The sequence below is a fragment of the Bombina bombina genome, chromosome 3 (genome assembly GCF_027579735.1).
Source record: "Bombina bombina isolate aBomBom1 chromosome 3, aBomBom1.pri, whole genome shotgun sequence".
NCBI classification, from domain to species: Eukaryota; Metazoa; Chordata; class Amphibia; order Anura; family Bombinatoridae; genus Bombina; species Bombina bombina.
Window position 1 is genome coordinate 256,239,925 of NC_069501.1, and position 27,235 is coordinate 256,267,159.

Sequence of the window (27,235 nt, forward strand, 5' to 3'; positions counted from 1 at the left end):
TCTGGCAAATTTTACTACAGTAATTGTCACAATTTTACAGGTACAGTATTTATTGAATACTAATTTAATACTTGCTGTGCTAGTGTTAAACTAAACATAGCACTATTGCACCCCTAATATATGTTAGTTCAAACATGTTTTCAGGATTTTAAACACTGAAAAGAAAGCTAAAACTGCCTTGTTTCACTTTAAGGCGGTTTTCACTTTACAGCGGGGCTCCGGTCCCTAACCCGCTGTATGAGCGGGGTATACCTGTATATATGTATATATATGTATATATGTATATATATATATATATATATATATATATATATATATATATATATATATATATATATATATATATATATATATATCTGGTTTGTATAGCTGGTAATCTGATTAAGTGCTGTTATGGCACAAAATGTTTCTGAACTGCGCTTTTAATCTATTTGATCCACTTCCATATGTTATTTACAGGTAGAAAACCACCCTTTATCCAAAGTGCTTGGGACTGGAAAAGGTTTGGATTTTGTAATAGTTTGGAAAATGAGATAGTTTGAATAGGGGATGGGACAAAGTGTAAACAGCATCTTATTATATTTAGGCAATATCTACGTCAAAATATTAAACCTAGGGCTCGATTTATCAAGCCCTTTTCTCCCCTTTGACTGCAGTCAGTATTTATCAAACAGCACTCATCAAACCGCTGCTTCCTTTACCGTGTTCTTGACCAATTTCAATCCCCCCATTTTCGTCCATCTGGAGCGATTGTCAGCTTCTGCCCACACTCAGCCAGTTACGCGCGGGTTGTACGCGAGCACACAGGAGCTCTCGTGTGCAATAATAAATGCACCAGCCATGTACGCCGTTGTCTGCCACGGAGTCCTTTTAAAGGTAGTTTTATATGATTGTATACATAGTACCCTCGGAAAGAGCGTACAGTACTGAAATCAGTAAGGAAATATTTTTTTTTTATTTTTTTTTAAATCAATATAAACTATTATTTGCATTTCAGAACATAAAAAACAAAAAAACAGGCAGAGAAGATTGTGACTTACAGCCGGGGAAAATAGTATTTTTTTGATAATTTTATATAAAAAATAAATAATTGTCGATTTCAGAAAGTTTGAATTGATGATAAATGGAGTCCTTTAAAGGTAGTTTTATATGATTATATACATAGTACCTCGGAAAGAGAGTACAGTACTGAAATCAGAAAGGAAATATTTGTTTTCTTTCATGTAATTAGCAAGAGTCCATGAGCTAGTGACGTATGGGATATACATTCCTACCAGGAGGGGCAAAGTTTCCCAAACCTCAAAATGCCTATAAATACACCCCTCACCACACCCACAAATCAGTTTTACAAACTTTGCCTCCTATGGAGGTGGTGAAGTAAGTTTGTGCTAGATTCTACGTTGATATGCACTCCGCAGCAGGTTGGAGCCCGGTTTTCCTCTCAGCGTGCAGTGAATGTCAGAGGGATGTGAGGAGAGTATTGCCTATTTGAATTCAATGATCTCCTTCTACGGGGTCTATTTCATAGGTTCTCTGTTATCGGTCGTAGAGATTCATCTCTTAACTCCCTTTTCAGATCGACGATATACTCTTATATATATATATACCATTACCTCTGCTGATTTTCGTTTCAGTACTGGTTTGGCTTTCTACAACATGTAGATGAGTGTCCTGGGGTAAGTAAGTCTTATTTTCTGTGACACTCTAAGCTATGGTTGGGCACTTTTTTATAAAGTTCTAAATATATGTATTCAAACATTTATTTGCCTTGACTCAGGATGTTCAACATTCCTTATTTCAGACAGTCAGTTTCATATTTGGGATAATGCATATGAATAAATCAATTTTTTTCTTACCTTAAAATTGGACTTTTTCCCTGTGGGCTGTTAGGCTCGCGGGGGCTGAAAATGCTTAATTTTATTGCGTCATTCTTGGCGCTGACTTTTCTTTCATGTAATTAGCAAGAGTCCATGAGCTAGTGACGTATGGGATATACATTCCTACCAGGAGGGGCAAAGTTTCCCAAACCTCAAAATGCCTATAAATACACCCCTCACCACACCCACAATTCAGTTTTACAAACTTTGCCTCCGATGGAGGTGGTGAAGTAAGTTTGTGCTAGATTCTACGTTGATATGCGCTCCGCAGCAAGTTGGAGCCCGGTTTTCCTCTCAGCGTGCAGTGAATGTCAGAGGGATGTGAGGAGTATTGCCTATTTGAATGCAGTGATCTCCTTCTAAGGGGTCTATTTCATAGGTTCTCTGTTATCGGTCGTAGAGATTCATCTCTTACCTCCCTTTTCAGATCGACGATATACTCTTATATATACCATTACCTCTGCTGATTCTCGTTTCAGTACTGGTTTGGCTATCTACTATATGTAGATGAGTGTCCTGGGGTAAGTAAGTCTTATTTTTTGTGACACTCCTAGCTATGGTTGGGCACTTTGTTTATAAAGTTCTAAATATATGTATTCAAACATTTATTTGCCTTGACTCAGAATGTTCAACTTTCCTTATTTTTCAGACAGTCAGTTTCATATTTGGGATAATGCATTTTAATTTAACATTTTTCTTACCTTAAAATTTGACTTTTTCCCTGTGGGCTGTTAGGCTCGCGGGGGCTGAAAATGCTTCATTTTATTGCGTCATTCTTGGCGCGGACTTTTTTGGCGCAAAAATTCTATTTCCGTTTCCGCCGTCATACGTGTCGCCGGAAGTTGCGTCACTTTTTGACGTTATTTTGCGCCAAAAATGTCGGCGTTCCGGATGTGGCGTCATTTTTGGCGCCAAAAAGCATTTAGGCGCCAAATAATGTGGGCGTCTTATTTGGCGCGAAAAAATATGGGCGTCACTCTTGTCTCCACATTATTTAAGTCTCATTTTTTATTGCTTCTGGTTGCTAGAAGCTTGTTCTTTGGCATTTTTTCCCATTCCTGAAACTGTCATTTAAGGAATTTGATCAATTTTGCTTTATATATATGTTGTTTTTTCTCTTACATATTGCAAGATGTCTCACGTTGCATCTGAGTCAGAAGATACTACAGGAAAATCGCTGTCAAGTGCTGAATCTACCAAAGCTAAGTGTATCTGCTGTAAACTTTTGGTAGCTATTCCTCCAGCTGTTGTTTGTATTGATTGTCATGACAAACTTGTTAAAGCAGATAATATTTCCTTTACTAAAGTACCATTGCCTGTTGCAGTTCCTTCAACATCTAAGGTGCAGAATGTTCCTGATAATATAAGAGATTTTGTTTCTGAATCCATAAAGAAGGCTATGTCTGTTATTTCTCCTTCTAGTAAACATAAAAAATCTTTTAAAACTTCTCTCCCTACAGATGAATTTTTAACTGAACATCATCATTCTGATTCTGATGATTCCTCTGGTTCAGAGGATTCTGTCTCAGAGGTTGATGCTGATAAATCTTCATATTTATTTAAAATGGAATTTATTCGTTCTTTGCTTAAAGAAGTCCTAATTGCTTTAGAAATAGAGGATTCTGGTCCTCTTGATACTAAATCTAAACGTTTAAATAAGGTTTTTAAAACTCCTGTAGTTATTCCAGAAGTTTTTCCTGTCCCTGATGCTATTTCTGCAGTAATTTCCAAAGAATGGGATAATTTGGGTAATTCATTTACTCCTTCTAAACGTTTTAAGCAATTATATCCTGTGCCGCCTGACAGATTAGAATTTTGGGACAAGATCCCTAAAGTTGATGGGGCTATTTCTACCCTTGCTAAACGTACTACTATTCCTACGTCAGATGGTACTTCGTTTAAGGATCCTCTAGATAGGAAAATGGAGTCCTTTCTAAGAAAAGCTTATCTGTGTTCAGGTAATCTTCTTAGACCTGCTATATCTTTGGCTGATGTTGCTGCAGCTTCAACTTTTTGGTTGGAAACTTTAGCGCAACAAGTAACACATCGTGATTCTCATGATATTATTATTCTTCTTCAACATGCTAATAATTTTATCTGTGATGCCATTTTTGATATTATCAGAGTTGATGTCAGGTTTATGTCTCTAGCTATTTTAGCTAGAAGAGCTTTATGGCTTAAAACTTGGAATGCTGATATGGCTTCTAAATCAACTTTACTTTCCATTTCTTTCCAGGGTAACAAATTATTTGGTTCTCAGTTGGATTCCATTATTTCAACTGTTACTGGTGGGAAAGGAACTTTTTTACCACAGGATAAAAAATCTAAAGGTAAAAACAGGGCTAATAATCGTTTTCGTTCCTTTCGTTTCAACAAAGAACAAAAGCCTGATCCTTCATCCTCAGGAGCATTTTCAGTTTGGAGACCATCTCCAGTCTGGAATAAATCCAAGCCAGCTAGAAAGGCAAAGCCTGCTTCTAAGTCCACATGAAGGTGCGGCCCTCATTCCAGCTCAGCTGGTAGGGGGCAGGTTACGTTTTTTCAAGGGAATTTGGATCAATTCTGTTCACAATCTTTGGATTCAGAGCATTGTTTCAGAAGGGTACAGAATTGGTTTCAAGTTGAGACCTCCTGCAAAGAGATTTTTTCTTTCCCGTGTCCCAGTAAATCCAGTAAAAGCTCAAGCATTTCTGAAATGTGTTTCAGATCTAGAGTTGACTGGAGTAATTATGCCAGTTCCAGTTCCGGAACAGGGGATGGGGTTTTATTCAAATCTCTTCATTGTACCAAAGAAGGAGAATTCCTTCAGACCAGTTCTGGATCTAAAAATATTGAATCGTTATGTAAGGATACCAACGTTCAAGATGGTAACTGTAAGGACTATCTTACCTTTTGTTCAGCAAGGGAATTATATGTCCACAATAGATTTACAGGATGCATATCTGCATATTCCGATTCATCCAGATCACTATCAGTTTCTGAGATTCTCTTTCCTAGACAAGCATTACCAGTTTGTGGCTCTGCCGTTTGGCCTAGCTACAGCTCCAAGAATTTTTACAAAGGTTCTCGGTGCCCTGCTGTCTGTAATCAGAGAACAGGGTATTGTGGTATTTCCTTATTTGGACGATATCTTGGTACTTGCTCAGTCTTTACATTTAGCAGAATCTCATACGAATCGACTTGTGTTGTTTCTTCAAGATCATGGTTGGAGGATCAATTTACCAAAAAGTTCTTTGATTCCTCAGACAAAGGTAACCTTTCTGGGTTTCCAGATGGATTCAGTGTCCATGACTCTGTCTTTAACAGACAAGAGACGTTTAAGATTGATTACAGCTTGTCGAAACCTTCAGTCACAATCATTCCCTTCGGTAGCCTTATGCATGGAAATTCTAGGTCTTATGACTGCTGCATCGGACGCGATCCCCTTTGCTCGTTTTCACATGCGACCTCTTCAGCTCTGTATGCTGAAGCAATGGTGCAAGGATTACACGAAGATATCTCAATTAATATCTTTAAAACCGATTGTTCGACACTCTCTAACATGGTGGACAGATCACCATCGTTTAATTCAGGGGGCTTCTTTTGTGCTTCCGACCTGGACTGTAATTTCAACAGATGCAAGTCTCACAGGTTGGGGAGCTGTGTGGGGATCTCTGACGGCACAAGGAGTTTGGGAATCTCAGGAGGTGAGATTACCGATCAATATTTTGGAACTCCGTGCAATTTTCAGAGCTCTTCAGTTTTGGCCTCTTCTGAAGAGAGAATCGTTCATTTGTTTTCAGACAGACAATGTCACAACTGTGGCATACATCAATCATCAAGGAGGGACTCACAGTCCTCTGGCTATGAAAGAAGTATCTCGAATTTTGGTTTGGGCGGAATCCAGCTCCTGTCTAATCTCTGCGGTTCATATTCCAGGTGTAGACAATTGGGAAGCGGATTATCTCAGTCGCCAAACGTTGCATCCGGGCGAATGGTCTCTTCACCCAGAGGTATTTCTTCAGATTGTTCAAATGTGGGAACTTCCAGAAATAGATCTGATGGCGTCCCATCTAAACAAGGAACTTCCCAGGTATCTGTCCAGATCCCGGGATCCTCAGGCGGAGGCAGTGGATGCATTATCACTTCCTTGGAAGTATCATCCTGCCTATATCTTTCCGCCTCTAGTTCTTCTTCCAAGAGTAATCTCCAAGATTCTGAAGGAATGCTCGTTTGTTCTGCTGGTAGCTCCGGCATGGCCTCACAGGTTTTGGTATGCGGATCTTGTCCGGATGGCCTCTTGCCAACCGTGGACTCTTCCGTTAAGACCAGACCTTCTGTCACAAGGTCCTTTTTTCCATCAGGATCTGAAATCCTTAAATTTAAAGGTATGGAGATTGAACGCTTGATTCTTGGTCAAAGAGGTTTCTCTGACTCTGTGATTAATACTATGTTACAGGCTCGTAAATCTGTATCTCGAGAGATATATTATAGAGTCTGGAAGACTTATATTTCTTGGTGTCTTTCTCATCATTTTTCCTGGCATTCTTTTAGAATACCGAGAATTTTACAGTTCCTTCAGGATGGTTTAGATAAGGGTTTGTCCGCAAGTTCTTTGAAAGGACAAATCTCTGCTCTTTCTGTTCTTTTTCACAGAAAGATTGCTATTCTTCCTGATATTCATTGTTTTGTACAAGCTTTGGTTCGTATAAAACCTGTCATTAAGTCAATTTCTCCTCCTTGGAGTTTGAATTTGGTTCTGGGAGCTCTTCAAGCTCCTCCGTTTGAACCTATGCATTCATTGGACATTAAATTACTTTCTTGGAAAGTTTTGTTCCTTTTGGCCATCTCTTCTGCCAGAAGAGTTTCTGAATTATCTGCTCTTTCTTGTGAGTCTCCTTTTCTGATTTTTCATCAGGATAAGGCGGTGTTGCGAACTTCTTTTGAATTTTTGCCTAAAGTTGTGAATTCCAACAACATTAGTAGAGAAATTGTGGTTCCTTCATTATGTCCTAATCCTAAGAATTCTAAGGAGAAATCGTTGCATTCTTTAGATGTTGTTAGAGCTTTGAAATATTATGTTGAAGCTACGAAATCTTTTCGTAAGACTTCTAGTCTATTTGTTATCTTTTCCGGTTCTAGAAAAGGCCAGAAAGCTTCTGCCATTTCTTTGGCATCTTGGTTGAAATCTTTAATTCATCTTGCCTATGTTGAGTCGGGTAAAACTCCGCCTCAGAGAATTACAGCTCATTCTACTAGGTCAGTTTCTACTTCCTGGGCGTTTAGGAATGAAGCTTCGGTTGACCAGATCTGCAAAGCAGCTACTTGGTCCTCTTTGCATACTTTTACTAAATTCTACCATTTTGATGTATTTTCTTCTTCTGAAGCAGTTTTTGGTAGAAAAGTACTTCAGGCAGCGGTTTCAGTTTGAATCTTCTGCTTATGTTTTTCGTTAAACTTTATTTTGGGTGTGGATTATTTTCTGCAGGAATTGGCTGTCTTTATTTTATCCCTCCCTCTCTAGTGACTCTTGTGTGGAAAGATCCACTTCTTGGGTAGTCATTATCCCATACGTCACTAGCTCATGGACTCTTGCTAATTACATGAAAGAAAACATAATTTATGTAAGAACTTACCTGATAAATTCATTTCTTTCATATTAGCAAGAGTCCATGAGGCCCGCCCTTTTTTTGTGGTGGTTATGATTTTGTATAAAGCACAATTATTCCAATTCCTTATTTTATATGCTTTCGCACTTTTTTATCACCCCACTTCTTGGCTATTCGTTAAACTGAATTGTGGGTGTGGTGAGGGGTGTATTTATAGGCATTTTGAGGTTTGGGAAACTTTGCCCCTCCTGGTAGGAATGTATATCCCATACGTCACTAGCTCATGGACTCTTGCTAATATGAAAGAAATGAATTTATCAGGTAAGTTCTTACATAAATTATGTTTTTTGGCGCAAAATTTTTTTTTCTGTTTCCGGCGTCATACGTGTCGCCGGAAGTTGCGTCATTTTTTGACGTTCTTTTGCGCCAAAAGTGTCGGCGTTCCGGATGTGGCGTCATTTTTGGCGCGAAAAGCATTTAGGCGCCAAATAATGTGGGTGTCATTTTTGGCGCTAAAAAAATATGGGCGTCACTATTGTCTCCACATTATTTAAGTCTCATTATTTATTGCTTCTGGTTGCTAGAAGCTTGTTCACTGGCATTTTTTCCCATTCCTGAAACTGTCATTTAAGGAGTTTGATCAATTTTGCTTTATATGTTGTTTTTTCTATCACATATTGCAAGATGTCCCACGTTGAAACTGAGTCAGAAGATACTTCTGGAAAATCGCTGCCTTGTGCTGGAGCTACCAAAGCTAAGTGTATCTGCTGTAAACTTATGGTATCTGTTCCTCCAGCTGTTGTTTGTACTGTTTGTCATGACAAACTTGTTAATGCAGATAATATTTCCTTTAGTACTGTTACATTACCTGTTGCTGTTCCGTCAACATCTAATACTCAGAGTGTTCCTGATAACATAAGAGATTTTGTTTCTAAATCCATTAAGAAGGCTATGTCTGTTATTCCTCCTTCTAGTAAACGTAAAAAGTCTTTTAAAACTTCTCATTTTTCAGATGAATTTTTAAATGAACATCATCATTCTGATTCTGATAATGGTTCTTCTGGTTCAGAGGATTCTGTCTCAGAGGTTGATGCTGATAAATCTTCATATTTTATTTAAAATGGAATTTATTCGTTCTTTACTTAAAGAAGTCCTAATTGCATTAGAAATTGAGGATTCTGGTCCTCTTGATACTAAATCTAAACGTTTAGATAAGGTTTTTAAATCTCCTGTAGTTATTCCAGAAGTTTTTCCTGTCCCTAGTGCTATTTCTGAAGTAATTTCCAGGGAATGGAATAATTTGGGTAATTCATTTACTCCTTCTAAACGTTTTAAGCAATTATATCCTGTGCCATCTGACAGATTAGAGTTTTGGGACAAAATCCCTAAGGTTGATGGGGCTGTCTCTACTCTTGCTAAGCGTACTACTATTCCTACGGCAGATGGTACTTCCTTTAAGGATCCTTTAGATAGGAAAATTGAATCCTTTCTAAGAAAAGCTTACTTGTGTTCAGGTAATCTTCTTAGACCTGCTATATCTTTAGCGGATGTTGCTGCAGCTTCAACTTTTTGGTTAGAAGCTTTAGCGCAACAAGTAACAGATCATAATTCTCATAGCATTATTATTCTTCTTCAACATGCTAATAATTTTATTTGTGATGCCATCTTTGATATCATTAGAGTTGATGTCAGGTATATGTCTCTAGCTATTTTAGCTAGAAGAGCTTTATGGCTTAAAACTTGGAATGCTGATATGTCTTCTAAGTCTACTCTGCTTTCCCTTTCTTTCCAGGGTAATACATTGTTTGGTTCTCAGTTGGATTCTATTATCTCAACTGTTACTGGAGGGAAAGGAACTTTTTTACCACAGGATAAAAAATCTAAAGGTAAATTTAGGTCTAATTGTTTTCGTTCCTTTCGTCACAACAAGGAACAAAAACCTGATCCTTCATCCTCAGGAGAGGTATCCGTTTGGAAACCATCTCCAGTCTGGAATAAATCCAAGCCTTTTAGAAAATCAAAGCCAGCTCCTAAGTCCACATGAAGGTGCGGCCCTCATTCCAGCTCAGCTGGTAGGGGGCAGATTACGTTTTTTCAAAGAAATTTGGATCAACTCCGTTCACAATCTTTGGATTCAGAACATTGTTTCAGAAGGGTACAGAATTGGCTTCAAGATAAGGCCTCCTGCAAAGAGATTTTTTCTTTCCTGTGTCCCAGTAAACCCAGCGAATTCTCAAGCATTTCTGAAATGTGTTTCAGATCTAGAATTGGCTGGAGTAATTATGCCAGTTCCAGTTCTGGAACAGGGACTGGGGTTTTATTCAAATCTCTTCATTGTACCAAAGAAGGAGAATTCCTTCAGACCAGTTCTGGATCTAAAAATATTGAATCGTTATGTAAGGATACCAACATTCAAAATGGTGACTGTAAGGACTATCCTGCCTTTTGTTCAGCAAGGGCATTATATGTCTACAATAGATTTACAGGATGCATATCTGCATATTCCGATTCATCCAGATCACTATCAGTTTCTGAGATTCTCTTTCCTAGACAAGCATTACCAGTTTGTGGCTCTGCCGTTTGGCCTAGCTACAGCTCCAAGAATTTTTACGAAGGTTCTCGGTGCCCTTCTGTCTGTAATCAGAGAACAGGGTATTGTGGTATTTCCTTATTTGGACGATATCTTGGTACTTGCTCAGTCTTCACATTTAGCAGAATCTCATACGAATCGACTTGTGTTGTTTCTTCAACATCATGGTTGGAGGATCAATTTACCAAAAAGTTCATTGATTCCTCAGACACAGGTAACCTTTTTAGGTTTCCAGATAGATTCAGTGTCCATGACTCTATCTTTGACAGACAAGAGACGTCTAAAATTGATATCAGCTTGTCGAAACCTTCAGTCACAATCATTCCCTTCGGTAGCCTTATGCATGGAAATTCTAGGTCTTATGACTGCTGCATCGGACGCAATCCCCTTTGCTCGTTTTCACATGCGGCCTCTTCAGCTCTGTATGCTGAACCAGTGGTGCAGGGATTACACTAAGATATCTCAATTAATATCTTTAAAACCGATTGTACGACACTCTCTGACGTGGTGGACAGATCACCATCATTTAGTTCAGGGGGCTTCTTTTGTTCTTCTGACCTGGACTGTAATTTCAACAGATGCAAGTCTTACAGGTTGGGGAGCTGTGTGGGCGTCTCTGACAGCACAAGGGGTTTGGGAATCTCAGGAGGTGAGATTACCGATCAATATTTTGGAACTCCGTGCAATTTTCAGAGCTCTTCAGTCTTGGCCTCTTCTAAAGAGAGAATCGTTCATTTGTTTTCAGACAGACAATGTCACAACTGTGGCATACATCAATCATCAAGGAGGGACTCACAGTCCTCTGGCTATGAAAGAAGTATCTCGAATTCTGGTATGGGCGGAATCCAGCTCCTGTCTAGTTTCTGCGGTTCATATCCCAGGTATAGACAATTGGGAAGCGGATTATCTCAGTCGCCAAACGTTACATCCGGGCGAATGGTCTCTTCACCCAGAGGTATTTCTTCAGATTGTTCAAATGTGGGGACTTCCAGAAATAGATTTGATGGCCTCTCATCTAAACAAGAAACTTCCCAGGTATCTGTCCAGATCCAGGGATCCTCAAGCGGTAGCAGTGGATGCATTGTCACTTCCTTGGAAGTATCATCCTGCCTATATCTTTCCGCCTCTAGTTCTTCTTCCAAGAGTAATCTCCAAGATTCTGAAGGAATGCTCGTTTGTTCTGCTGGTAGCTTCAGCATGGCCTCACAGGTTTTGGTATGCGGATCTTGTCCGGATGGCCTCTTGCCAACCGTGGACTCTACCGTTAAGGCCAGACCTTCTGTCGCAAGGTCCTTTTTTCCATCAGGATCTCAAATCCTTAAATTAAAAGGTATGGAGATTGAACGCTTGATTCTTAGTCAAATAGGCTTCTCTGACTCTGTGATTAATACTATGTTACAGGCTCGTAAATCTGTATCTAGGGAGATATATTATAGAGTCTGGAAGACTTATATTTCTTGGTGTCTTTCTCATCATTTTTCCTGGCATTCTTTTAGAATTCCGAGAATTTTACAGTTTCTTCAGGATGGTTTGGATAAAGGTTTGTCTGCAAGTTCCTTGAAAGGACAAATCTCTGCTCTTTCTGTTCTTTTTCACAGAAAGATTGCTAATCTTCCTGATATTCATTGTTTTGTACAAGCTTTGGTTCGTATAAAACCTGTCATTAAGTCAATTTCTCCTCCTTGGAGTTTGAATTTGGTTCTGAGGGCTCTTCAAGCTCCTCCGTTTGAACCTATGCATTCATTGGACATTAAATTACTTTCTTGGAAAGTTTTGTTCCTTTTGGCCATCTCTTCTGCCAGAAGAGTTTCTGAATTATCTGCTCTTTCTTGTGAGTCTCCTTTTCTGATTTTTCACCAGGATAAGGCGGTGTTGCGAACTTCTTTTAAATTTTTACCTAAGGTTGTGAATTCCAACAACATTAGTAGAGAAATTGTGGTTCCTTCATTATGTCCTAATCCTAAGAATTCTAAGGAGAAATCATTGCATTCTTTGGATGTAGTTAGAGCTTTGAAATATTATGTTGAAGCTACTAAGAATTTCCGAAAGACTTCTAGTCTATTTGTTATCTTTTCCGGTTCTAGGAAAGGTCAGAAGGCCTCTGCCATTTCTTTGGCATCTTGGTTGAAATCTTTAATTCATCATGCTTATGTTGAGTCAGGTAAATCTACGTCTCAAAGGATTACAGCTCATTCTACTAGTTCAGTTTCTACTTCCTGGGCGTTTAGGAATGAAGCTTCGGTTGATCAGATTTGCAAAGCAGCAACTTGGTCTTCTTTGCATACTTTTACTAAATTCTACCATTTTGATGTATTTTCTTCTTCTGAAGCTGTCTTTGGTAGAAAAGTACTTCAGGCAGCTGTTTCAGTTTGAATCTTCTGCTTATATTTTCAGTTTTTTTCTTTATAAGATTTAAACTTTATTTTTGGGTGTGGATTTTTTTCAGCGGAATTGGCTGTCTTTATTTTATCCCTCCCTCTCTAGTGACTCTTGCGTGGAAGATCCACATCTTGGGTAGTCATTATCCCATACGTCACTAGCTCATGGACTCTTGCTAATTACATGAAAGAAAACATAATTTATGTAAGAACTTACCTGATAAATTCATTTCTTTCATATTAGCAAGAGTCCATGAGGCCCACCCTTTTTTGTGGTGGTTATGATTTTTTTGTATAAAGCACAATTATTCCAATTCCTTATTTATGCTTCGCACTTTTTTCTTATCACTCCACTTCTTGGCTATTCGTTAAACTGATTTGTGGGTGTGGTGAGGGGTGTATTTATAGGCATTTTGAGGTTTGGGAAACTTTGCCCCTCCTGGTAGGAATGTATATCCCATACGTCACTAGCTCATGGACTCCTGCTAATATGAAAGAAATGAATTTATCAGGTAAGTTCTTACATAAATTATGTTTTTTTTTTTAAATCAATATAGACTATTTGCATTTCAGAACATAAAAAACAAAAACACAGGCAGAGAAGATATAAAAAATAAATAATTGTCGATCTCAGAATGTTTCAATTGAAAATCCAGATTTGGGGAATCGTACAAGTGCTTATCAATTTTTTTTATTATTCTGCACTCAGTTAAAGGGTCAGAAATATTTAATTTTGTAACGTTATAAAAAATATATTACAACATGGTTAAAGTTTCATAGATTATTACCAATTAATTCTTACCTTGAAAACAAAGCTTTAATGTTTAGGAAAATTATATTTTATTTTCCCTTGTAAACGGCCTTAACGACCGCCCATAAATGTAGGCTGTAGTTACACATAATGGCCTCCATTACATATGCAGCGTCGCCTGCAAAATCCTACACCGCCAGTTTTTACGCGATTTTGGTATTACATATACGGCGTAGCATACAAGTTACGCTCGTATATTTCACCCGTCGCTCGCAATTATTACTCCCATAGGCTAACATGGGACCGCGTCGTAAATCGGTATCCAATATCCAGCGCAAGGCCTTTAGTGGCGAAAATGGAGAAATCTTACTCCATTTTTACCTCGCCATAAAAGGCAGCCGTAGCAGGCCTTGCGCTGAGTATGGGAGCACCGTAACTCCTGAAAATGCCTGCAAAAATAAACTAACACCTAACGCATGCACAATGTCTACCTGTCAACCGCAATCCCCCACCGCAATAACTAATAAAGTCTATTAATCCCTATATCCGCCATCAAACCCACACTGCAAGTAATAACTAAATTATTAACCCCTAAATCCGCCAACCCCAACATCGCAAACTACCTCTTAAAACTATTAACCCTTAATTCGCCATTAACCCACAACGCAATAAACCTATTCAAGTATTAACCCTAAACAAGCAATAGCCCACTAAATGTATTAACCCCTAATCTGCCGCCAACGTCGCTGCCACTATAATAAAGTTATTAACCCCTAAACCTAAGTCTAACCCTAACACCCCCTAACTTAAATATTATTTAAATACATCTAAATAAAATTACTATTATTAACTAAATTATTCCTATTTAAAACTAAATACTAACCTGTAAAATAAACCCTAAGATAGCTACAATATAATTAACAATTACATTGTAGCTATTTTAGGATTTATTTTTATTTTACAGGCAAGTTTGTATTTATTTTAACTAGGTACAATAGTTATTAACTAGTTAACTATTTAATAGCTACCTAGTTAAAATAAAGACAAATTTACCTGTAAAATAAATCCTAACCTAATTTACAATTACACCTAACACTACACTATCATTAAATAATTTAAATTAACTACAATTAACTAAAATTAAATACAATTAAATAAAATAAACTAAAGTACAAAACAAACACTAAACTACAGAAAATAAAAAAAATTACAAGACGTTTAAACTAATTAAACCTAATCTAAGCCCCCTATTAAAATAAAAAATCCCCCCAAAATAATAAAATTCCCTACCCTATACTAAATTACAAATAGAGCTTAAAAGGGCTTTTTGCGGGGCATTGCCCCAAAGTAATCAGCTCTTTTACCTGTAGAAAAAAAGGAATACAACCCTCTCCAACATTAAAACCCACCACCCACACACCCAACCTTACTCTAAGGCGTCCAACTGAAGAATGAAGGTTTCTTTAAATGACGTCATCCAAGATGACGTCCCTTCAATTCCAATTGGCTGATAGAATTCTATCAGCCAATCGGAATTAAGGTAGGAAAAATCCTATTGGCTGATGCAATCAGTCAATAGGATTGAAGTTCAATCCGATTGGCTGATCCAATCAGCCAATAGGATTGACCTCTCATTCTATTGGCTGTTCCAATCAGCCAATAGAATGCGAGCTCAATCCTATTGGCATCTATCAGCACCTGGTTCCCAGTAGTGCATTGGTGCTCCTGAGCCTACCTAGGTATCATTTTCATCAATGGATACTAAGAGAACAAAGCAAATTGGATAATAAATAAATTGGGAAGTTGTTGAAAATTGTATGCTCTGTTTAAATAATGGAATAAAAACATTGTTTCATGTCCCTTTTTTGCGGAAGTGAAATATCTCCACAAGCATGAAAACATTAAAATGAACAGAGTATTTTGTTTTTTCTCTTCTCTCCTCTTTATATGTTCCCAGTTATTCATTTTACTTCCTGGAGTATATTAAATTGTTTACAAATAGCTCATTTACCTTTAATTTGTGATTTGAAATAGATATTTAGCCAGTTGAAACTGATAACATAACTGATGCAGTACTGGCTATTATAGAAAAGTTATGTAAACAAGAAACTATTCAAGAAATCACACTGCCAGTGGAGAGGGTACAGTACTAAAATGTTCATTTTCCATCTTTGTGTATACAGTGAAAGATAAGAATAATGACTGTGTGCATATATAGAGATAAGAGCTCTGCTCTCCCTCTAGACATTGATAACACATTAATGAAAACTCCACAGTACACCGTCCCTTTAAGCACAGAAACATCTATTAAAAAAAAAGAGATAAAAATAAATAAAACAAAATACATTTTAAAATACACTCTCTTAGATACAGCAAATACAATATGCATTACAGTCCCTTTAAAGTATCCACACACATGGTTTTATGAGCATCAATCATCAACTTGCATTAGAATGATGGGCAAAGAAAACCAAGAGGACATCACAGGTTATATATTGCAGTCCTCTGTATTTACAGCTATTATAGAGGCACAGTCAATAGGTCTGATATTATGCACGGCCAGTTCTAGGTGATAAATAAACGTGATTTATACGGAGCACAAAGCACTGACTGTTTTATGCATACATGACCAATAGTCTGTTTGCTTTTACACTGAGATTTCATATATCCATTTTGTATTAAAACCAAAAAGAAAAAAAAACGGATCTAATTTTAGAGACCTATATAAGAGAATCTGATTATAGTTTACATCGTTATATGATATATATATGCAGAGGTGCAATAAGGTAACAGGGATAATGCATAATTAGTCCTGCTCATGACTAAGCACAGACAGGGTGTCACAAGAACAGCTTAACACTTTTTTTTTTCTTTTACTAATTATATGATTTGATACAAGCATACATAAGTATGCACAACAAGCAATAAATACATTTAATAAATACTTTCTAGATGAAGCATGATGTACGGTAAAAAGCAAAATTATCTTTATGAACATGAATCCTTAATGCAAAACTAACCTGTTCTATTAACATGCTTTTAAAGAACTGCAAATAGCAAATCTGAGACTTTAAATACACCAATTATCACCTGCACTGCACTGTAGTTTATCGCCGGCAGTGCACTGTAGTTTATCGCCGGCAGTGCACTGTAGTTTATCGCCGGCAGTGCACTGTAGTTTATCGCCGGCACTGCACTGTAGTGTAGTTTATCGCCAGCAGTGCACTGTAGTTTATTGCCGGCACTGCACTGCAGTGTAGTTTATCACAAGTTCAGACATTAATGCGTGGTTGCATCAGCCTTTTTCTTTAACACTAAAAATTGAGACCGAGAAAAGAAGGGATTTAGGTGCACATACTCCTTTATACCTTTTAATATTAAAAAGGTTGAAAAAATGAACTAATATCTACAACTTTAAACATTCTTAAACAAAACAAAAAAAAAGAAGACATATGGTCAAATAGGACAGGGCCAATGCCTTATATTCACTACTTAATAAGCTATTCTTGGCCCCCTGGCATATCTGGGTGATAGCTGGAAACTGCATCATGTTGGGGAGGGGCTATAGTTTCTGCCAAATATAAAAGAAAACTAAAGTAACTTGTATTAACTTTAGTAGATTGCCAGTGGATTTCTGATGGTTTTATAGCTTGCTGTCAAAGCTGTTTGTGATGTCTCATTGTGTAACTAGACTAAAATCCATAGAGTTCACATAGGGCCCCTGACATAAGATGTTTTATTGAGTTTGCTCTTGTCGGGCTGTTGACTTCATCCTCTTATTCCCTTGCTTTAGTCTGTGTTTATTGTGTGGTCCTGTCCTGCGGTGGTGGCGTAGTTGTATATTTCTTACTATTGTAGATATTTTATGGTATAGGGTTTAATGCTCTTTATATTCATACTTTACTTTTTATGGCTGTGTAGAGGGTTATGCATATTTTTTCCCTTATTGGTTTCATTTTACAGCTAGTATTTCTGTTTCCACAAGTTTTTATTACAGGGTCAGTGTCCCCATACCCTTTGACCCCTGGCATAGTTTTATATTTCTTACTATTGGTAGATATGTTATGGTATAGGGTTTAATGCTCTTTATATTCCTGCTTTACGGTTTCTGGCTGTGTTACAGGGTTATGTGCAAAAGCTTTTCCTTATTTGTTACATTTTTTGGGTTACTATTTATTTTTCTTTGGTAATCTCTTCATTTAGAGTGCTCCGTGCAATGTTGTATTCTCCTTATTCTGGGTACCAGGCTCTGCTTATGCAGAAGTTGAATCTCAGTATTCTGTGTTCATCACAAAACCACTATTCGCCTGATTTGCAGTGTCACAGAGCAGCATTACAGGAGTTAACCGGATCGAGATTGTGTACTTGCAGCGTTATAATACAGAGCCATGCCAGTCTGGTTTTTAGCTGAGATTTGCATCAAACTTTATTTTAAGAACTTGTGCAAGACATCTAAAACTTGTGATTCAGTTCTTGCACTGCCAGTACGGCTGCCCTTTCTTCCAGTTAAGATCAGTACATTTAGCTAGGACAAGGCATTTTGACTTGTGTGATGAAGATTTTTGAGTGCACCAACAAACCAAGGTTCCTGATACCATAAATATACTTATAGATAATTCTAAAGCCAAAGAATAATCCTCTAGGGCGGGGCTTGACAAATGCCTGTCTATAGAATGTTTTCTGCAGCTGCACCTTTTTCATTATGTCCCTCTGCCTTAAAGACTTCAGAAAAGTTTCTGCTTACACTAAAACCAATTGTATCTTGTGTGTAATAACCTGTATTTATCAGTAACTATAAATCTTGTTTGGAAAGGTGATAATGTAGTTTAATTATATAATATGTGTTTTCAAAATGTGCTAGAAATCCTCATTGGTTTAAATGTATTTTTATAATTTCGTAGCTTTTTAAAATGACTGATAGACTGTTGAAAATGATATTCAGTAGCAATTTCACCACCTACAAATATATGCCCAATAGCAATTTGGAAAGTATTTTGAACTAAAAGGAATCAGACTTTTTTTTTTTTACATGTGTATTTTCATTCTCTTCATAATAGTACAATTTATACTTATCTCTTCTTTTTTTTTTTCTTCTTTTTTCATGATCATATAGGTCGGTAACTGATCCAAGGGATGGAAAGAGAGTTGCACTCAAAAAGATGCCCAACGTCTTCCAGAATCTAGTCTCTTGCAAAAGGGTCTTCCGAGAATTGAAGATGTTGTGTTTTTTTAAGCATGACAATGTAAGTAATGAGTTTCTTTAATCTTTAAATTGGGATACATTTGTTTGCATTTGTGTAGTTATCCGAAAGGCAGAAAGCAAAAGGAAATCGGATTCTGACAAATTATTTGTTTACATATTTTAATTTAGAAGAGTAAGACTGATATATATTGCAAAGTTTAAAAATGTTTAACTCCAGTTTTACTTCACCTTCTAGTTCCAACTAGCATGACTTGGCCATCATTAAATTGTTAAATGACTGCCTGCAGCTCTGTATTTATCGTAGACCTAGTGGTTCTGTTTATATATTTTTTATTTTATTCTGCCTTTTCCCTTCCCTCTTTGACTCATTACTTTTCACCTTTTTTCCTGTTTTTGTATTCTCTTGTATCTGTGTCTTTTATGGTTCCCATTTCTTCTATAAGATACAACGAGTCCATGGATTCATCCTTTACTTGTGGGATATTATCCTCCTGCTAACAGGAAGTGGCAAAGAGCACCACAGCAGAGCTGTCTATATAGCTCCTCCCTTGACTCAACCCCCCAGTCATTCTCTTTGCCTACTCTAAGTAATAGGAAGGGTAAAGTGAAAGAGGTGATAAAATGTTAGTTTTTATTTTCTTCAAGCAAGACTTTTTTATTTTAAATGGTACCGGTGAGTGCTATTTTTTCCCAGGCAGCAGATGGATGAAGATTTCTGCCTGGAGACAGATGATCTTAGCAGTTGTTACTAAGATCCAGAGTAGTTCCCACAGAATGGCTGAGGAGTACTTAAGAAACTTCAGTGTGAGGAACGTTTTTCATGCTACAAGCATTGAGGTATGTTCAGCCATTTTTTTCTGGAGAGACTGTGTTATTTCAGAATTGGCTGACAGTATCCCCATGAAGGAAAGGGTAAGCAGTAATCCTAATGTATAGAGAGGGGTATTACTAGACCTGTATGTTGGGCTATAAAAAATGGTTGACACTGATGACATGATGTTTGTGGGCAAACGTTTATGTTGGGAGTTAAAAATAACGTTTTTTTGTTTCAAACGTTTTGACTTTATTAACAATGGAGGGTACACATGGCTTCACTTAGATGGGTATATGAACCCACGTGGCTAGGTTTTAGACCACTCTGGTGCGGTTATTGTTAAGGCTGTGAGACATCGAGTTAGATGGGCGGGGCCTATTTTCGCCCCTCAGTTGCGCAGTTGTTTTTCCCATGCAAGCTCCAACTCCGGTGGGCCTTTCAGGAAAGTTTGGGCCTAATCGAAGTGTTAATCCGATTTTGCAGACCCCTGAGGGCAGGTAGGCGCCACAGCAGGGCTGTGGCGAGGTGCAAGGGGTGTTTTTGTTTAACTGTAACGTTTTTGGTACAACGTTTTTTGTTCTTAAGGGTTAAGCATTCCTTTCCTTGTGGGGCAATCTTAGCTAACAAGTCGGGATACATTTATCATAAAATTAAGATAATTTTATCGTTTTAAAGCAGTTTTGTAAAAATTGTATGCTTTTTTTTATTTTTTTAACAAAATAAAGTGTTTTCAAGCCTGTTTGTGGTCATTACTAGCCTGTTTTAACATGTCTGACATTTAGGAAAGCCAATGTTCTATGTGTTAAGAAGCCATTGTGGAACCCCCACTTAAAATGTGTCCTTCATGTACTGAAAGGGCCTTATATTGCAAAGAACATATTTTAGCTGATAAAAGTATGTCTCAGGATGATTCTCAGTCAGAAGAGAATCAGGTTATGCCAACTACTTCTCCCCAAGTGTCACAACCTTTAACTTCCGCCCAAGCGACACCAAGTACTTCTAGTGCGTCTAATTCTTTCACCCTGCAAGATATGGCTGCAGTTATGTCTACTACCCTTACAGAAGTATTATCTAAACTGCCTGGTTTGCAGGGTAAGCGCAGTAGGTCCGGTATTAGAGTAAATGCTGAGCCCTCTGATGCTTTATTGGCCATCTCCGATTTACCCTCAGTGTCCTGATTTGGGGGTGGGGGAATTGCTGTCTGAGGGAGAGCTTTCTGATTCAGGAAAGATGTTCCCTCAAACAGACTCTGATATGACGGCCTTTAAATTTAAGCTTGAACACCTCTGCTTGTTACTCAGGGAGGTTTTAGCGACTCTGGATGATTGTGACCCTATTTTCATCTTGCCAGAGAAACTGTGTAAAATGGATAAATATCTAGAGGTCCTTACTTACACTAATGTTTTTCCAGTCCCTAGAAGAATTTCGGACATTGTTACTAAGGAATGGGATAGACCAGGCATTCCGTTCTCTCCCCCTCCTACTTTTTAAGAAAATGTTTCCCATATCCGACACCATTCGGGATTCCTGGCAGATGGTCCCTAAGGTGGAGGAAGCTATTTCTACCCTGGCTAAGCGTACAACTATACCAATTGAGGACAGTTGTGCTTTCAAAGATCCTATGGATAAAAAATTAGAAGGGCTTCTAAAGAAGTTGTTTATTCATCAGGGTTTTCTTCTGCTCTGCGACCTATAGCGTGCATTGTTCCAGTAACTACTGCAGCATCTTTTTGGTTTGAGGCTCTAGAGGAGTCTCTTAAGGTTGAGACCCCATTAGATGATATTTTGGATAGAATTAAGGCTCTCAAGCTAGCAAATTCTTTTATTACAGATGCCGCTTTCCAAATGGCTAAATTAGCGGCTAAGAATGCAGGCTTTGCCATTTTAGCGCATAGAGCGTTATGGCTTAAGTCATGGTCTGCTGATGTGTCATCTAAATCCAAGCTTTTAGCTATTCCCTTTAAGGGTAAGACCCTATTCGGACCTGATCTTAAGGAGATCATTTCTGACATTACTGGAGATAAAGGTCAAAGGTAAACAGGCCAAGGTTCCTGCTGCTGCTACCAGGACAGCATGAAGGGGCAGCCCCCGATCCGGGACCGGATCTAGTAGGGGGCGGACTTTCTCTCTTCGCTCAGGCTTGGGCAAGAGACGTTCAGGATTCCTGGGCATTAGAAATTGTGACCCAGGCGTATCGTCTAGAATTCAAAGATTCTCTCCCAAGGGGGAGATTTCATCTTTCACGTTTGTCTGTAAACCAGACAAAAAGAGAGGCGTTCTTACGCTGTTTAGAAGACCTATATACCATGGGTGTACTTTGCCCAGTTTCAAAAGTAGAACAGGGGCAGGGGTTTTACTCCAATCTGTTCGTGGTTCCCAAAAAAGAGGGAACCTTCAGACCGATTTTAGATCTCAAAACTCTAAACAAATTTCTCAGAGTCCCATCTTTCAAGATGGAGACCATACGTACAATTTTATCAATGATCCAGGAGGGTCAATACATGACCACCGTGGATTTGAAGGATGAGTATCTTCACATTCCTATCCACAAAGATCATCACCAGTTCCTCAGGTTCGCCTTCCTGGACAAACATTAGCAGTTTGTGGCCCTTCCTTTAGGGTTGGCCACAGCTCCCAGAATTTTCACAAAGGTGCTAGGGCCCCTTCTGGTGGTTCTAAGGCCGCGGGGCATAGCAGTGGCACCCTATCTGGATGATATTTTGATTCAGGCGTCAACTTACCATCTAGCCAAATCTCACACGGACATCGTGTTGGCTTTTCTAAGAACTCATGGTTGGAAGGTGAACATAAAAAAAGAGTTCACTTGTTCCTCTGACAAGAGTTCCATTCCTAGGAACTCTGATAGACTCGGTAGACATGAAGATTTTTCTGATGGAGATCAGAAAATCAAAGATCTTAACCACTTGCCGAGCACTTCATTCCATTCCTCGGTCATCAGTGCTCAGTGTATGGAGGTAATTAGACTAATGGTAGCGGCAATGGACATAGTTCCGTTTGTTCGCTTACATCTCAGACCACTGCAGCTGTGCATGCTCAGACAGTGGAATGGGGATTATGCGGATTTATCTCCGCGGATAAATCTGGATCTAGAGACTAGAGACTCTCTCTTCTTTGGTGGTTATCACAGGATCATCTGTCCCAGGGAATGTGCTTCCGCAGGCCAGCATGGGTCATAGTGACGACGGACGCCAGCCTCTTGGGCTGGGGTGCAGTCTGGAATTCCCTGAAGGCTCAGGGTGTGTGGACTCAGGAGGAGTCCTTACTACCAATAAATATTCTGGAACTGAGAGCAATATTCAATGCGCTTCAAGCGTGGCCTCAGCTGGCTTCGGCCAAATTCATAAGATTCCAGTCGGACAATATCACGACTGTAGCATATATCAATCATCAAGGGGGAACAAAGAGTTCTCTAGCGATAAAAGAGGTTTCCAAAATAATTCAATGGGCAGAGACTCACTCTTGCCATCTATCAGCCATATATATCCCAGGAGTGGAGAACTGGGAAGCGGATTTTCTAAGTCGTCAGACTTTTCATCCGGGGGAGTGGGAACTCCATCCGGAGGTGTTTGCCAAATTGATTCATCAATGGGGCACACCGGAATTGGATCTGATGGCATCTCGTCAGTATGCCAAACTTCCTTGTTAAGGGTCCAGATCAAGGGATGCTCTAGCAGTACCGTGGTCGTTCAACCTGGCTTATGTGTTTCCTCCTTTTCCTCTTCTACCTCATCTGATTGCAAGAATCAAACAGGAGAGGGCTTTGGTAATATTGATAGCGCCTGCGTGGCCACGCAGGACTTGGTATGCAGACCTGGTGGAAATGTCATCTCTGCCACCGTGGAAACTGCCACTGAGTCAGGACCTTCTCATTCAGGGTCCGTTCCAACATCCAAATCTAATTTCTCTGCAGCTGACTGCCTGATGATTGAAGGCTTGATTCTATCTAAGTGGGGATTCTCTGAGTCGGTCATTGATACCTTGGTTCAGGCTCGGAAGCCTGTCACTAGGAAAATTTCATAAGATATGGCGTAAATATCTTTATTGGTGTGAATCCAAATGCTACTCATGGAGTAAGATCAGGATTCCTAGTATTTTGTCCTTTCTTCAAGAAGGATTGGAGAAGGGGTTATCAGCTAGTTCCTTAAAGGGCCAATGTAAGTAAATATTTTCTATGCCTGTTACTAACTAACTACCCCAAATACGCTTTTTATCAATAGCATTTCATTAACATATCTCTACCGTATATCAGAAATCTTGTCTGCAAATTTAATTGTTTTCCAAACCCACTCCGTTGGTATCCTTTGCTCTGTACCAATCCGTTTACAATACCTAGGTTTCAAAATGGCGCTTTAAACACAAAGTTATTGGTTTAAGTATTTTGAACATGCAGTGCTGAAAATAGTGGGCATGATAACGTGACATCATCGGCGAATAAAAGATATAACTTTTAGAACGTTATGAAACTTCGTTTTGGAGAAAATATAGGTCAGTAGGTTTTAATTAATGTTTATTAACTTTAATATGTTAGTTGTTTAGCTTACAAATTAACAGAAAGTAATCCTTTAAAGGGACAGATTTCTGCTTTGTCAATCTTACTACACAAGCGTCTGACAGATGTCCCAGACGTTCAGTCGTTTCTTCAGGCTTTGGTTAGAATTAAGCCTGTGTTTAAACCTGTTGCTCCGCCATGGAGTTTGAATTTAGTTCTTAATGTTCTTCAAGGGGTTCCGTTTGAACCCATGCATTCCATAGGGTTAAAACAAGCTCTCTGCCAGTAATAGATCTAGGAGATCTGGTAACAATTCTGTCCTGCTTGTATTTAGGTGGAATTCAGTCCTGCTTCACCACAGATACATATTTTATTTCTGCATGCTGATGGGAGTACATGAAAAGTGCTGCCCATGCTGTATGGAGCATTGCTATGCTGCAGGGGGGATATCCATTGAGAGAGGGGTTATAAATAAACTGCCCTGACTAGTTAATTGGTGTCTGTAATGCCGCTCTCCTGACTTATAGAAACATAGAATGTGTCAGCAGATAGGAACCATTCGGCCCATCTAGTCTGCCCAATTTTCTGAATACTTTCATTAGTTCCTGGCCTTATCTTATATCTAGCATAGCCTTATGAATAAACACAATCTATAAGAAGACTGAACTGAATAAAAGAGGTGCGCCAACTCAAGAAATGTAAACCTCCCCAAAAAGTGCAACAATGATATGTGATATAAATAGAAAAATAAATAATTTGTAATTCAGAAATTAACAAATTACAAATGAAACAAATAAAAAGTGGAAAAATTAGATTAATAATAGGCAAATTAATAGTCTCTAATGTCCGTGATATGTGGATTTAAATCAAATACAGACCACAATTATCCAACCATTAGGGATTTAGTGTGGTAATGTTTTCGTGATTTCTTCGTATTATTTACGTGTTATTTTCATGATGATCCAACAAATAAACCAATGTCAACTGGTGAGCAGCTCTCTTTGGAATAAGGTAGTCATATTGCGATATCGAGCAAAGATGCACATCCGGTGCAATACTCAAGAAGCCGAGGTTTTGGAGACGATCGGCTGACTCAATCCAATCCGGAAGATAGCTGGGCTACATGTAGGGAACGTCACCGAAGCCAGAGGTGATGGGAACAGAACAATGGGTGATACCTGTGTCAGGTGTACTAATACGGCTCGTGAGCCAATAGTCCATGAGCAAAGCACGGATAAAAAGGATTTGTTTATTTAAAATCAGATTAAAATACAATAATAGCGCAGCAACACGTTTCTCTGCGAATATGCTGTTTCATCAGGCTGTATTGCTCAAACCATGCCTTGCCCTACTTAAACCTACAGATAACCAATCAAATGCGTAAGTGTTAAAACACCCGCCAATTGTTCACACCCTATTGGGTCTCTACACGGGTACAAAGGTCCAATCGCTACCGGACACATGAGCAATATGCTTAACCGTGTAATACCAATCTAAAGATCAGGAGGACATACGCCCACCTGGATACCAGATTCCATTGGACCAAAGAGCCGGCAATGTGAACCAATTCACAAAGGAGTGTGATGACACGTAAAATATTTATTCATAAGAATAGAAAACACTCAATTGTGTTATGCACAAAAGCAAAAACATATAACATGAACATAATCATAAAACATACAACACATAAACGATACATTAGTAGCTATCAAAACTATGTTAAAAACTATGTTAAAGATGGACAGCTAAGCGAAACATATTGGAAAAATTATATGATACAGTATCAAGTATAAACAAATACAAGCATAGTATATTAGACAGAAATATATCCAAGTGGATAAAGCCGAGTATAAAACTCATGTATGACTGGTATATAAAATAAACTTGTGTACTAACAGCGAATAAGGCAAAGAACGAGAGAGTATATATATATAAAATATGAGTGATAGACTATGTGTATAATAAAGATACCCCACTCTATAATAGGCTAATGATAAAAAGTGACTTATCTAAAAAAACTATTAATCTACAGCTTTCATGTATAACTAAAGGTGTAATATGTAACATAAAAGGCTGTAGGATTAATCCAATCCACAGCGCAACAAATGAGTAAATATACATATAAGAGAAAAGGGAGTTTCTAATAAGGAAAGGGGAACTAACATAAGCAATACATGGGAATTGGGGGGAAAAATAAGCCAAGAAGCAATAAAAACAATAACACAACAAAATACAGGGATGAGTTTCAGGGATAATTAACACACAACAATCCTAACAATGGAGCAGATAATGGGGTATATGATACGATAGGTGAAGAGATGCGTATCTGATCCACAAGCTGAAGGGTCTAGAAAGCGGCCAAATCAATATTCATATTAAGTCCCAACGGATGAAGTGTCTTCAGCTTGTGGATCCAATAAGTCTCCCTCAGCCTAAGTCTCAGAAATCTATTGTATATATGAGGTGGGTATATGTTCAATGGGAATAATACCATAGCAATCTGGATTACCATTATGTTTATTGTGGCAATGTATAATTACACTATGTGATTTTTGTTGTTGTTAATGACACTAAAATTATTTCTAATGGATAATGTTTTTCTTTAGATCATTCTTTAAGAATGAGGCTTTGTTCATCATATTGAATTAAAGAGCTGCAATTCCTCCTTCTTCTCTTAAACTGTCCATAGGGGACATTTTGTTTCCATGGGAGATGATGGTTGCTTGAATAATCCAAGTAACTATTGCAATCAACTGTTTTTTAAAATGTGTAGAGCTGTTTATACCTCCCTGATTGTTAAAACTTAAATGTAAATCTAAAAAAAACAATTTCTTGGTGATGAATAGAGCTAGTAAACATTAGCCCTCTATCATTCATTTTTAGATGATCAACAAACTCATCTGCTAGCTCTTTTGAGACATTCAACCTACACTAACTTTCCTATCTCCACTGCTATCCTTTAAAACCCCATAGCATGTAAGCCTATGAGCCCAGCTGTTTGTAGTTCACCTTCATGAGAGCCGACTACAACAGTGCTACTCTCGGCAGGACCCTCTCTCCCCATTTGATCCCTGTAATCTTTTTTTGTTTTGTTTGTTATATACCACCCATGTTCATAGTGCTGCGGAACCTGTTGGCGCTCTACAAATATCTGATAATAATAATAATAATAATAATTCTATATAAAAATAAGTCAATAAACCTGCTATAGAATACCAGGTTCGCCCCAAATTTGGATTAAGATATATATATATATATATATATATATATATATATTCGTGTTCGAAACAACCCATGGATAGATTGGCATAACTGGGGGCGAAACTGGTACCCATGGCGGTTCCCTTGACCTGTAGATAAAAATAATCCTGAAGGGATGTTTTTTATGTTTCTAATTTGAAATGTACCTTTGTGTCCTTCACTAAGGCCTGTACTTTGGAAATTGTCTGCCACAGCCCTGGTCTGTGCCAAACCCTGGTAAGTAGTATTGTGGATTTCATTCCATATGGGTGGTAGAACCAGTA

At 38.2% G+C, this 27,235-nt stretch overlaps 1 protein-coding gene across 1 annotated transcript in view; it reads left to right on the forward strand.

Moving 5' to 3' along the window:
* Window positions 1–27,235, forward strand: part of NLK (nemo like kinase) — a gene marked incomplete in the record, with an annotated part of 697,670 nt that overhangs the window by 143,457 nt on the left and 526,978 nt on the right. Inside the window, 1 exon segment of the mRNA XM_053706265.1 lies at window positions 18,298–18,427. Within this exon segment, the coding sequence (XP_053562240.1) occupies window positions 18,298–18,427 (130 nt within the window).